Source organism: Sciurus vulgaris, assembly GCF_902686455.1.
Source record: "Sciurus vulgaris genome assembly, chromosome: 8".
NCBI lineage: Eukaryota > Metazoa > Chordata > Mammalia > Rodentia > Sciuridae > Sciurus > Sciurus vulgaris.
In genome coordinates this window covers 64,981,665-64,996,654 of record NC_136468.1, presented here as the reverse complement: position 1 = coordinate 64,996,654, position 14,990 = coordinate 64,981,665, and the positions used below count along the sequence as shown (strand labels likewise).

The 14,990-nt window shown below is 38.7% G+C and overlaps 1 protein-coding gene across 1 annotated transcript in view; it reads right to left on the bottom strand.

Moving 5' to 3' along the window:
- The window catches only part of GSAP (gamma-secretase activating protein), a 107,772-nt gene extending 94,837 nt beyond the window's left edge, over positions 1 to 12,935 (bottom strand). Inside the window, exons 1-2 of the mRNA XM_079150253.1 lie at positions 12,689 to 12,935; positions 2,262 to 2,338 (exon numbers count right to left, since the gene is read on the bottom strand). Coding sequence (XP_079006379.1) covers positions 2,262 to 2,338; positions 12,689 to 12,797 — 186 coding nt within the window. The 5' untranslated portion in view covers positions 12,798 to 12,935. The remainder of the gene's footprint in view (positions 1 to 2,261; positions 2,339 to 12,688) is intronic.
- Between the last annotated feature and the right edge of the window lie 2,055 nt (positions 12,936 to 14,990).

The following is a 14,990-nucleotide window of genomic DNA, read 5'->3' as shown; positions in this document are numbered from 1 at the left end:
CTTGGATAGGCAGAATTACTATTGTCAAGATGGCCATACTACCAAAAGTGCTATACAGATTTAATGCAATTCTTATTAAGGTTCTAATGATATTCTCCATAGAAATAGAAAAAGCAATCATGAAGTTTATTTAGAAAAATAAGAGACCCAGAATAGCCAAAGCAATCCTCAGAAAGAAAAGTGAGGCAAGAGGAATCACAATACCAGACCTCAAACTATACTACAGAGCTATAGTAATAAAAAACAGCATGGTATTGGCACCAAAACAGACATGTAGACCAATGGTACAGAAGAGAAGACACAGAAACAAACCCACATAAATACAGTTATCTCATACTAGACAAAGGTGCCAAAAACAGAAAAGATAGCCTGTTCAACAAATGGTCCCGGGAAAAATGGAAAGTCACATGTAACAAAATGAAATTAAAACTTTCTCTTTCACCCTGCACAAAAATAAACTCAAAGTGGATCAAAGACTTGGGCATTAGGCCAGAGACCTACTAGAAGAAAAAATGAGCCCAATCTTCATCGTGTCAGCTTAGGACAAGACTCCTAAAGCACAAGAAGTAAAAGCAAGAATCAATAAATGGGATAGATTCAAACTAAAAAAGCTTCTTCACAGCAAATAAAACAATCAATAATAATTAATAACATGAAGAGAGAGTCTACAGAATGGGAAAAAATCTTTACCACATGTACCTCAGATAGAGTATTAATCTCCAGGATAGATAAAGAACTCAAAAAACTTAACACCAAAAAAAACCCAATTATAAAATGGGCAAAGGAACTGAACAGACACTTCACAGAAGAAATACAAACAACTAACAAATATATGAAAAATGTTCAACATCCTAGCAATTAGAGAAATGCAAAACCAAAATTACACTGAGATTCCATCTCACTCTAGTCAGAATGGCAATCAGCAAGAATACGAGCAACAATAAATGTTGGTGAGGATATGGGGGAAAATGTACTCTCATACATTGCTGATGGGACTGCAAATTGGTGCAACCACTCTGGAAAGCAGTATGGAGATTCCTCAGAAAACTTGGAACGGACCCACCATTTGACTCAGTCATCCCGTTCCTTGGTTTATACCCAAAGGACTTAAAACCAACATACTATTGTGACACAGCCACATCAATGTTTATAGCAGCTCAATTCACAATAGCTAAACTATGGAACCAACCTAGGTGCCCTTCAACAGATGAATGGATAAAGAAACTGGTACATATACATGATGGAATATTACTCAGCCTTAAAAAGGAATGAAATTATGGCATTTGCAGGTAAATGAATGGAGCTGGATAAATATTATGCTAAGCAAAATAAGCCAATTCCAAAGAACCAAAGGCCTAATGTTTTCTCTGATATGCAGATGCTAATTCACAATAAGGGGGAGGGGGAAGAATAAATGTATTTTGGACTAGACTGCGGAGAGTGAAGGGAGGGGAGGGGGCATGTAGTAGGAATGATAGAATGAATCTGATATTTTTAGCCTGTGTGCACATATGATTACATAACCTGTGTAACTCTATATCATGTGCAACCAGACAAATGAGAATTTATACTCCATTTATGTATGATGTGTCAAAATGCATTCTACTGCCATGTATAACTACTAAAACAAAGAATACATATAATGGATAATGGGATTAGCTAGGATAAATTCATGATATTGTTATGAGGAAAACCTTTCAAATTATACAATGCTTTAAATACAATATCCTTAGATACAACTTTTTTAACCAAAAGAAAGAAAAGTACAGTGATATCATTGTGCAAAGCAAACTAACTGTTAGAATTATTCTTTCATGTCTTTAGTAAAGTTATCATTAGATTTTTCCCTAGAACACTTAACATTGGAAACACATTGTCAAATAATGCCTCAAAAGTCCTAGAATATCTAATTCTGAATAGACAGAAAAATCAAATTTAATATATCTTCAAAGACAAAAAATTAACAGTTGTTAAGTTTAAACATCTTGACATTTCCCTCTAGAAAGTCAAATTGTTCATTTAGTCAAATTTTTGAACTTCAAATATGCACATTTTTTCTTCTTTTAAAAAGGAACATTTCTTAAGACTTTAGATCAATCTATTCAAACTGATTTGTCTTTTCACACAAAATACAAGGTCAGAGGTTAAATACCAACAAGTCTTATCCATTATCCTCTGTACATTAGAGTTTTATAAAATAAATGGTTAAAATAGTAAAAGTTGTTGCATATACTTTACCACAATAAAAAGAGTACACATACCTTATAGTTATAAATAATATTTCCATTTCTTTCAACATTTAGTACACGTAAGCTCTCATAATTTGTTTCTAAAACATCTGAAATAAAATAAGTCAGTTAATATTTAAGATTGTTTAAAAACATATCTAATATTAGTAAAAGTACAAAATATTCATAATGATGATTCCATTATACCCAGATTAAAAGCAAGCAAACCCAATCTCACACACTGGAAGTCAGAACAACAGTGACCTTTCAGGAGGAAGAAAATGGGCAGAGACTGGACATCTCTGGTGTTGATAAGGTTGCATGCCTTGGTTACACTTTTCAATATCTCACTGAGCTACACACTTACACTGCATACTTTCCTGTGTATGTTACACCTCAATAAATTTCCAGTATCTACTAGTTTTTGCTTTATATATTTTGAGCTATTTTATTAGCGACATACAAATTTAGAACTGGTATAACTTCCTGGTGGATTAACTCATGAGGCATGCAGCAAAAGTGCCAGGTGTCTCAGTTGTTAAATGGGATAAAAAAGAAAGTAACAGTCAAGCCCTTAATCACTATGATGCTATATCCAGAGGCTAAACAGAGAAAGTGCCAACTTCCTTGTTGCATTTCCCTGTGGAATGGTGCCTTTGGTGAAGGATCAGGTGGATTAGCAGAGATGTGGGAATTTCTGACTGTTGAGGGATCCCCAAAGAAGTATATAACATGGACACAGAAGCAGAAGGAAGGGAGATGTGGAGCAACTTGGAGTCTGAATCTACTGACTGACAAAAGATAATTATCAAAGCTCCCCTCACAGAGGAAAGTCTCTGCTGAAGGCCCTGAAAAAGAGGTCTCCCAGGGAAGGCTCCCAAGCCCAAGAAGGCAGCTATGAAGGCACCCAGGCCTAGGAAGACAGCGGTGAAGGGGTATGGCCTCGGCCCAGGCTTGACTGCAACTCTCTTGGGAACTGCAGTGCCTTGGCTGTATATCCAGTCTGATTCAGGAAGGACAGCTTTCCTATGAAGTTTCCCAGGTAAAGCCTTATAATCACACATATTCAGGTCTGAAAATTCACACGTAAGTTTTTAACCAGGAGCTAATCAACCACTTCAATATAAAAGGTATTTTTATCTAATAATTCTTTCGCTCCAGTCTATTTTGCCTGATATTAATGTAACTACATCAGCTTTCTTTTGAGTATTGTGTATCTGAGATAGCTTTTCCTATTCTTTCATTAGTAATCTTCCTGTGCCCTTATATTTGTTATATGTTTTATAAACCGTATCTATTTGTGATTCCCTCATCTGACAGTCTTAATCTTTATTTGTAATATATAGTCCACTTACATTTACCATAATTACTGACATATTGGATTAATATAATATTACTATTTGCTTTCTGTGACTTGCTTGTTTGACTCTCATTCTTCTTGATTACTGTTTATTATTTCATTCTTATTCCTTGTCAATTATGTATTCTTTTGCTTTCTTTTATTAGTTATCCTAACGATTATGATGAGCATTCTCAACATTATGTTTTAATGTTATTGGTACCAAAAAAATGTGATGTAAGTGAAGTTTTCATAAACTGCTAATGAAATATAAGTTGAAAACTGTTAGCAATATCTATTGAGGCTCAACATAAGTGACTCAGCAACTGTACTTTAATATACACAAATATATATATATACACATGTATATATTCAACAGAAATACATATGTTCAGCAAAAGACACATGTCTACAGTACTGTGGTTCAGAATAACCCAAGGTAAAAACCCCAAATATACCTCAAGAATGAATAATTGTGTTATATCCAACAGAATACAGTGGGAGAATGAATTAGCCTATAACAATATAAAAGCTGAGCAAAAGAAGATCAGATCCTACCCCAACACTAATAAAAATAATAAACTATATGATTCAATTTATATACATGTTTCAAAAACACATAAAACTAGGGCTGGGGAGACAGCTCAGCTGGTAGAGTGCTTGCCTTACAAGCACAAGGCCCTGAGTTTGATCCCCAGTACTGTAGAAAAAAAAAAAAAAAAAGATCATTTCCAAAAACACATAAAACTAACCTACATTGCTGTTTGAATGACAGCTGAGGGTCCCCATGGCACTGTTAATGTTTGTTCCTGGGCCAAATGCTAGTTATGCAGGTGAGCTTAACTCAGAAAAGCAATTGAGTTGTGCATTTGATTTTGTACTTTTCTATATCAAAGACATTTTGAAGGACAGACTCTATACACAAAATATGTATAACTAGCCATCTTTCTTCTAAAACTTTTAGTATTGTCCTAATTGTACAGCTAAAGGATTCAAACATTTGTGGATACAGTGTTAGTGGATACAATCTTCTTGGGGAGAAATGCATATTTTCAGCTTCCTCAAAGCTATCCAAAAAATTAAATTGCTTAACAGACTCATTTTTCCATACATTAATACTGCTTTTAGATGTTACATTATGTTGGCAAATTATAATATTCAGATAAAACATGCAAAACATCTATAACTCAGAGCAAATTTTCTTTTGCATTCCTGATTTAAAAGGGAAGAAAAGCAAGATAATAAGGAAAACTGGTGAGGACACCTGAGCTGAGCTAGGAAGCATTTAAAGAGAGGGAGTGCAGCTTCACCAAGAACTTCAGTCATCCTGAGAGCTCCTCTCCTCTCCTCCTAAGGAGCAGCTGTGTGGATATCCTAGGGGCAGGGCAAAGAGACAGGGAGAAGTTTACATATATCTATATATATGTTTTTCTTCAATACATATTGACCTATCAGGCACATTTCACACTGTTTTTAATATAAGGATACCATTTGGTCTCTTGGCAGAAAAGGATTCAATTATCTTACTGCTAAATAGCACTCCCCAATTCAGATTTCTTGTTTCTAGCACATCCACACCACAAATACCACACTGCAGGCCCAATATGCTGATAACACAATTGAGTTTCAGTGAGAAGACTTGGTCAACATTGACAAAAATGGGGCAGACTCATCTTAAATCTAAAAAAGGTGAGCAGAGTGATATGCAAAGTGTCCTGTATCCAGTTCACAACAGGAAGATGGGTAATTATTCAAAAATCCTTTTAAGGTAGATTATGCAAACATCTAAGAGAATTTTAGTGAGTTCCTTTTGATCCCACACATGACTCAAAACTTCTGGAATGCAGTGTGTCAATATTTTGAGAAGTATTTTTTTTTTCTTTCAAGATTATAAGGTTGCTGGGACAGACTTGCACAAAAGTACACTTAAAAGGTTTCAACCAAGATAAGAAACTCCCTGATAAAAAGTCTTGGTAAGAAACCCCAGTTTTCTCATAAACACATCTATTTTCAAATCACTAAAAAAAAAAAAAAAAATTTCAAATGATACATGTTTATTCCATTAAACCACTGGCTCTCATCTCTGACTGAGGGAGAAATATCAGAGAAGTTTTTAAAGAAACTTTGATACCCTCCCAGGCCCTACCAACATATTTTCATTTTATTGGGGTAATGTGGGGCCCACTCTCTTCAGTGTGTTTATTTCCTGAGTGATTCTAATATGAAGCCTGGATTGCAAACCAATAAACCACATATTTACATTACATATTAAGCAACACAGCATAACTATGACCAAAATATGATATAATTATGGTAGAGAGGGTCAGAAAAAATAATGCCTTCATGGAGTACATTAAATAATACTAACCCTGCAGTTAAGTACATGGCTCACATCTCAAGAATATGTAAAACAGACAAATTTGGCAATGTTGGAAATCCAGAAACCAATATATCACCACATACTATTAACCCACTGGCCCTCCCTTCCTGAATTAGTTGCTCATGTTTTAAACACACCCTATTTTTAAGTATTCAATACCTCTTTGCTTATTCATTCTGACTCTTCTCCCAGTAGTTCATCTCTGGAAAGTCCAGAGGAGGAAGTTCAGCAATTTCAAATGAGGAAATGTGGTTTAATTTTATAGTTCAGTATACTCAGTGCTCACAAAGGGGGAAAAAACATAGCATTTTGATAGATTAGATACTTACATAGTAAACCTACCAAAGAAAGGTGAGTTTCCAAGGTATTGGGAAGTCATAGCTCATGTAAAACAGAGGCTGGCTTTCCAGGTAGTCTCATCCATTTTGACCTATTCTTTGCCAAAAGCAATTTTACTTTACCGGAAGATGTATCCCAAATGCATAAATTTTATCCCAAACTGTTATATAAGACAAAAATGAAAGTATTTTTGTCTTTCCAATGACAATACTTGGGGCAAGTATTGAGAGGGGAGTCATGAAGGCTTACACAAAAATCAGAATTAGTTTCTAATACCTTAGATCAAGAAGTAATGAAATAGCCAGGTGTGGTGTGGCACGCCTGTAATCCCAGTGGCTTGGGAGGCTGAGGCAGGAGGACCAAGAGTTCAAAGCCAGCCTCAGTAATTTAGTGAGTCCCTAAGCAACTCAGTGAGACCCTGCCTCTAAATAAAATACAAAAAGGGGGTGGGGAGCTGGGGATGTGGCTCAGTGATTAAGTGCCCCTGAGTTCAATTCCCGGTACCAAAATTTTTTTTTAAAAAAGAAGTAGTAATGAAATTGGACCATATTTATGACATCCCTATTCTGTAAAATAATACCTGTAAGTCCTCATGCTCAATATGACCAGATATTATAACTCCTAAGTCTATGAAGTAAATATCACATAACTTATATTTTATATTGTGTATGAGAAAAAGAATAGTGCACTTAGTTCAGAAGCAATAAAAAGAGATGAAAATTAGGGAAGTAGGGGAAGGAAAAGTAAACAGAAAAGAGAGTGGCAAGAGAATTGTGAAGGAAATGAAAACAGTGAGACTAAGGCAACTGCAGGCCTCCACGTCAATCTTGGGGTTCACAAGAGGCAACAAAGAAAAGCTTACTCTCAAAATCTAGCAAAATACATCACTTAGCTAGCAGAGGTGTATATAAGATATGAAAGGGGCTGGGGTTGTGGTTCAGTGGTGGAGCACTTGCCTAGCACATGTGAGGCACTGGTTTCAATCTTCAGCACCACACAAAAGTGAATAAAACAGAGGTCTTGTATCCATCTACAACAATAACAAAGTCACTAATTGTACATTTTTTAAAAAATAAGATATGAAAAATGTCTCAATCTAGTATATCAGAAATCCAAGACTAATCAGAGAAAATATATGAAAAAGAAAAACCCACATTTCCCCCCAGGATTATATACAAATGATCCCTAGTTTATGTTTCAATTTATGATTTTTTTTACTTTACATTGGTGCCAAAGCAAGATAAATCCAATAGAAACTATAGTCTGAATTTTGATGTTTTCCTGAGCAGGCATTATGCAAGAGGATACTCTCTTGCAATGCTGGGCAGCAGGAGCAAACCGCAGCCACATGATCATGAGGGTAAACAACCTATACCCTACATGAACTGTGTTGCCAAGCCAGGATGCTCAGTAGGTCAGGCATGTTAAATGCATTTTCAATTTACTGTTTCCAACTTATGATGGATTTATTGCAACATAACCCCATCATAAATCTAGAAATATCTGTATATATGAAATTTAAACCTTACAAATTTTATATTAGACCTTAGTGTCTTGAAGATTTGATTCCCAAAAAGGAATTAGGCACTAGATAATTAGAAGATGTGATGCTTTTAAATGTGCCATTTATGAGACCAACAAAGAAATAACCTAATAAATTACAAGAAATGTGTGGAAGCTTCGTGAAGAAAATGTTAAGACTTAAGAGTCATTTAAAAAGATCTAAATAAATAATCTATCTCTGTTCATAGTTGGAATGATTCAATATTGTAGAAATGCCAACTCTCTCCAAGCTGTACAGAGGCAATACAACTCAAAAATTCTAATAGACTTCTTGGTGCAATCTGACAGGTGAATTACAAAATATATGTAGGAAAGAGCAAAAGACATAGAAGAACTAAGATGCTCCCAAAGAATGCTAAGTTGAGGGGACTTACCCTACCAATTATAAAGACTCAACATAAAGATAGTTATTAGACGGTGACATTTCAAGTTAAGACAATGGAACCAAAAAAATGCAGAAATGAAGACGTCCACATGCATTGAAATGTGATGTCTGACAGAGGTAGCTTTGCTGTCAGAACAGAAAGGACTATTTGGTTTGTGATACTGAAACAGGAGCTATTATATAGAAAAATGGTAAAACTGAATTTCTACATCATATCACACAAAAATTCCAGGTGGAAAAAACAAAGTGCAAAAAGCAAAGCTGTAATGCTTTTAGAAGTTAATATTTGAAATGTCTTTATGACTTCTGACTAGGGAGGAAATTCTTTAAAAGAGGGGGAAAAAGCACATATCAAAGAAAAAGACCCATAAATTAAAATCTCCTGGTTGAGCATGTTGACATATACCTGTAATCCCATCTATTTGGGAGGTTAAGGCAGGAGGGTGGCAAGTTCAAGGCTAACCTGGACAATTTAGACCCTGTCTTTAAAAAAAAAGGCTGGGAATGTAGCTTGATGATAAAGCACTTGCTCAGTGAGTGTGAGCCTTGGTTCAGATTAGATCTCCTGTTTATCAAAGGCACCATCACACACTCACACACACAAACACATGTAACAGATTAACGGAAAATATTTGTAACACATATCATGAACAAAGAACTAGCATCCAGAATACATTTAAACCCCCTAAATATCATTTTTTAAAAAAATCAAATAGAAAGACAGACAAAAAGATGAAAAACCATTTCATAGACAACTCAAATAGCTAATAGTGATGTTCAATCTCAGAATGCAATGAAATAACATTTAGACCCACAAATCTGACCAAAAAAATTAAAATCTGGAATTTTAAATCAATTTAAAAATTTTAAGTTTACATTAAGAACTTGTCAGCAGGATATAGAGTGTCAGGAAAACTTCAGAATCACAAAATGAGGGTGTTCCTGAGTACGATTTGGAAAATAATTTGACAATATCCAGGGAAAGTGAAGATGCGCATAACCTATGACGTGGCAACTCCACTCTTAGATACAAATCCTAGGTTAACTTGACTCTTCCTGTACCAGGAGATGTGCACAAAGTGGTTAGCAAACGCATTGACTATAATGACAAATCCAGAAACCTCCCAGATGTCACCTACCAAAAAACAAACAAGTAAAAGCTGGGTTTCCTAGCAAGCATTCAGACAGTTTAGTATGTGTTTACAGGCCGTCCTTAGTAGGCTGGGATTACCACCTGCAGAAGGAAGGACTGGGAAGCAGGAGGAGAGAGATCAAGCTGCCAGCAGGCCAGGTGCAATAATTTCAAATGATCTTGCAGCCCCCTGCGGGGGATGTCCAGAACTGAAACACATTGCCAGAGTTGTTCCATGTGGAGTCAAAATAGTCAGGCCTTTACACCCACCTTAATCATTCACTGGATGTGGGTCACACTCAAAAGAGAATGAAGTTAGGGGAGGCAACCCTGAGGGAACTGACTATACTCACAACATCCACGACAGGCCCTTCCTTGCAAGGACAATCTAAGGGCTACATCTCTATGTCCACCATGTTGTTATATATTCACAAACACTCCCAGTGGTGAAAATCAATGTCCTAAAGATAGCCAGGCAACTTGAATAAACCTCACGATCCTGGGAAGAGGGGAAAAAGCAAAAAGAAAACATACAGTTTGCTTTAATTTTCTTGAAGTTCAGATTTAAAAATGGGTTTGATAAAGAAATCAAAATACTATTTAGATAAAAAAAAGTTTAAGTAATTGTTATCTGGGGGCAGTGGCAAGAGATAGAGAAACAGGATCATAGAGAAGCACACAAGAGTCTTAAAAAGTCCTAAAATTGTTGTAAGTTGGATGGTGGGCACATGGGATTTTAAAAATTATTATTACTTATATAAAAGAATATTTAACTTGTTATCTATAATTTTTTGATTTGAGAGTATTTTCTCATTTTTTTTCAGGAGAGATCATTTTCCCAACGTTCAACCCAGAACCAGGAACAGATACAGTAACTAAATCTGTTCTCCTTATTCTTTGACCCTGTTGACTAAAATGTTGTAGTCACCAAATTTCCATGGCTGATTTAGCCCAACTCCTTGGCTATTTTGCTAGGAATGTCATTTCATAAGAATTATGAAATTTTTATTGTATTTGTTGGTGCAGAAATAGTAAAGCTTCAAATTTAGAAAGCAATGTGCAGAGAATAGACTTTAGTGTTCTATCTATTTGCAATTTATATTTGTAAGGCTGGAACTTTGAAAGGAAAATAATTTGTACAAATGTTTCAATAATGACCATAGTAGAAATAGGATAGAATACCAGATTTCCCTGCCAAAGCAATAAATTACAGAAGACGCCCTGACTTGTTTTTGTTTTGTGTTACTATCAGAGGTAGACATTCTTTAGCGTAACTGGGTTAATATTTTGCTTTGAAGGTGCTCTGAAAGAACACAATACTACCAATATCAGAAAAACTAGCATTTCTAGTTGAGTTTACCTTTTGAGGACTCAGGGGTATCGTTTTTTCAGTGAAACATCATTATACAAGTTTATAATTCTTCAGAAGAGTGAAAAATACAGGAAGCCAAAAATCCTACTGGGCACTCACAGTTTTTCAATCACAACATAACTTACTGAAACATAAGACTGTGGCATTTCACACTTCATCCAACTTCTCATTTGCAGTCACCTGCCATTTAGCAAAATAAGGTGAGAGTTCAGAAAGAAAGGACTACTTTGTAGTGGAAAACAGATTTGGAGCTGCCTGTTGCATCTCAAAAAGTTAAACCTTCAAAAAACATTTCAGACATTCAGGAGACTTTTTAAGTTATCTTCCTCCCCTTGCCCACAAAATGCTTTACTAATAATGATACTACCAGCAAACTCAAATCAGAAACTACACTAACATATTACTCCTTACTTGGAGCTAACAACATACCAAGACAAAGAAACCTACAAACAATTCTGCTAACACATAAAAGAGTGTATAGATGTGACTCAGCAAAGGAAAACTTTCACCAGAGTTTTGGAAAAAGGAGTTGTAGATATGGGTAATTTGATATCCCTTCTCCCAAAAATGTACTTGCAGTCTAGTGTTTAAGGAAAAACAGAGATAAAAAGAGGCAAAGCATAGCTAGCTAGCATGGTGGCCCAGACAGCCTCAGCAACTTAAAGCCTCAACAATTTCATGAAACTGTCTCAAAATAAAAATTAAAAAGAACTAGGGATGTAGCTCCGTGGTAAAGCAGCCTTGGGTTCAATCCTCAATTTAAAACCGAAACAAAAACACACTGAAGTGGACAGCTTTAATGTACAAGGCACCATTGCTTTGAAGCTGAATTCTGACTTTAAACCCCAAGATGCTCCATTATTTATAAACTTTTTTTTTTTTTTTTTTTACTGGTGCATTATAGCTGTCCATAATGATGGGATTTGTATAAGCCCACAAGAAAAAACTGGGAAATCACAGACCCCCTCTTTAAAGTAGATCAACTCTAGGGAGGATCAAAAGTCACTTTTCACGCCCTCACCGAAATCAAAAGACATCTGTGGCCTCAACTGCTGGGAATGTGTATGCCAATTCACCCTGAGAAAGCTAGGCAGGAAGCAGAGCATCACTAGTCTCACATGGCTTGGCGCCTGCACAGGCGGTAGGGAGGGCTTGATGCTTCGCAGTTCACCGCTCCAAGCCTGAAAGCAAACACTTCTCACTTCACATCCGGAGTGGCCTGTCCCCTAAGTCACCTAACACTGTTCAGAAATGAGACTCGCAAAATTACGAACTTTTATTAAAAAAACAAACAAACAAACAAAACAGGAAATCAGTTCCCTGTAAGGTAAATCGATGCCGAGAAGGCTCAAAAATCACAGTTGGGGACAAACTGTGCAACAGTTGAATATCTCTGTGCTGGTTTTCTCGGTAGCCACAATTCATCTTTCCGTTCTCAAAACACAAGCAACTTTGCAGGAGCCTCCTGTCCTTGCAGAGCCCCCATCCGAGGGCTGGGAACCTTCCTGGGTAGGTGAAATGCGAATGAGCCGAGAGAAGGAGCCTCTCTCGCTCCCGCAGCTGCTCCTCCACACCCTCCCGCGAGGTGAAGACGCTGAGGGTCCCACCAGTGTCCCGGGCCTTTCTGCCAAGAGTGAACTACTGCGGGCACCAAGCAGGACAGACGCTGCAGGCAGAGGCAGCGCAGCGCAGCTCAGCCGCGACCTCGCCGGGGCTCTGCTCCTCCAGCCTTGCCCAGCGACTGGCGGCGAGTGTGGCAAAGCCAAAGACGCTGGGGCTCCAGGGAGGGAGGCTCGCCCTTGCACACAAACCTCCACAGGGTGGCAGGGCCTCGGGGTGCTCCCCATCGGGCCGGGAGCACTCCACCGCAGCCCGGGAGCCCTCTAGGTACCAACGACTCCGACTCCGCTCCCCCAGTGGTCCCCCGCCCAGGTGACTCGCCCCGGTCACCTGCGCCGCCGCCTTCTGCCCCAGCGGCTGCTGACAGCGCCCGCTGCGCCCGCAGCCACGGGAGCACGTCGTTCCGGAGATCGAAGTCGGCCACCAGACGGAGAGCCATCGCCCGCACGCGGCCCCGGCGCGGCTCTGGGCACCCGCGCCGCGGACATTCCCGGCCCTGGGTCACCACGTCGCCCTTCTACCCCAGAGACCGCCCTCTCCTTCCTCTCCCCCGCCTCCCAAGCCGGCCGTTGCCGCCTGCTGCTTTCGGTTCTGGGGCGTCTGGGCCTGAGAAGCCCCGAGCACCGCCTCCTCCAGGCCAGCAGCCTGCGCCAGGGCAGAACTGAGGCGCCACCCCAGGCCAGCCCGAGCCGCGAGCGCTCGCGCGCACCCTCCGGGGGGAGGACAGGAGCCGAGATGTGCGGGGTTTGTAGCTCCCGACCAGGTGACTAGACCACTGGTTTCCAAACGCTGCCGCACCTTGCTGTTGAGGGTAGGCATTTTTCTTCTTTAACCCCAGGTGATTTCACTGTACCGGAAACCACTTGGCTAGAGAGAGCTGGGTCACCTGAGCAGGTTCAAGGTCGCTACTGCGGCAGAGGCAGCCAGGGTCTTGGACTTACTGAGTTCGGCTCCGAGTGATGGTGTTTTATTGGTAGCGTTTAGGTAATAATAGTAGCTGGGAGCATGTGAAGAACGTGATTTTTTTTTTTTTTTTTTTTTTTTTTTTAAGACAGGGTCTTGCTGAGTTGCAAAGGGCGGTCGCAAACTTGGAATCTTCCTCAGCCTCCCGACGTGATTCTATTTTAAGAGAGACACTGGACACTTAAATATTTAACACAAACAGGGTCCTCTTTGCCTACTAATCCCTACACTACACTAGTTTAAGGAAGCTGGAGTCTAGGATTCCCCTCTGCGGAGATTTGTTTTTAAGAATGCTGTCATTCTTTCTTGGGCACATTCCCACCCACGCTTCCCTCTCCTCACAAATAAATCCCGTGTTACCATAATCTGGCCATCCTTTAGTTTTCTGTTTGTTCCGGCATGCAACATTGGTAAATTCAGTGTTCGCTGTGCTCTTGGCCCTGTCAGAATTAATCCATCCTGAATGTCTATGTCAGATTACCGCTCTCCCTAAAACTGAGCTAGCCTCATGTCTGTGTGCAGAAGACCTTGAGTTACTGCCCCAGGATGAAGTGTCTCTCCACCCAGAACTTAAACTAGCTGACCTGGCTCCCAGAAGTCCTCTGATTCCACCCTCCTTCCTCCTAGAAAAATCTCCAGGTCCTTCCAGCCTAGCTCCACAGAGCCTTCTCACAACTGCAGACCACAGCGACCTTCCCAAGGCTAAACTCCTAGAGTGGCATGGCTAGAACACTTCACATGGCAATTGTATAATGCCATGGAAATTGAGTCTTGGAATATCCCCTCTGCTCCCATGAGGAGCTAACAGCATTCTGGAAGATGTTCAATGGTTATGGAAGAATGGGTGAATAGCAAAATAAAGAATTACTTTTACATTTATTTCTCAAAGTTGGGGTCTGAAAACTACCTGCACTGAAGTTATCTGAGGTACTATCTTACCATGCAGATTCCTGGTATCTAGTCTAGACCAGGGCAGTTAGTCAGAGCCTCAGGTACCTTAGTCTTGCTATGGTTCAAAATCTACTCCATAAATTAAAAATAAAAAATTTTTAAAAATTAGAGACACATGTCTTCAGGGGGTTACTGGATGATCTCATAGTGAAATCCTCCTGCTTGTCATTTGAATGAAAGTTGAAGATAAATCTAATGCTAACATTAGCTATGAATAAAAGAATACACCTGGTCCTGTGGCACATGCCTATAATCCCAGCAACTCAGGAGGCTGAAGCAGGAGGATAACAAGTTTGATGCCAACCTCAGCAATTTAGTAAGATCCTGTCTTAAAATAAAATAAAAAGGGCTGGTGGTATGACTCAGTGATAGAGTGCTTCTGGTTCAATTCCCATTACCACCAAAAAGATAAATTAAAAAAAAATTTAAAAAGGGACACTAAAGACATGAGATGCCACAATTATTTCACATCAAATGGAACTAAATGCCTTTATCAAACAGAAATGTCCTCACTTGCCAATTTTTAAAATTTGCTGTTTTTATTGGTTTTTGCAGTTAACTTCTATTTTTGTCAAGCAAGACCAGTTTGATAGTCATGCAATGATGATATAAAAATTTTCTTCAAAATAAGTTTAAAAAATTGGAAAGAAGTTTCAAAATAGTAAACAAGGTAGCAGAAAGATGTGGCCCAGACCACAAAGATGCCATATGAGTGGCA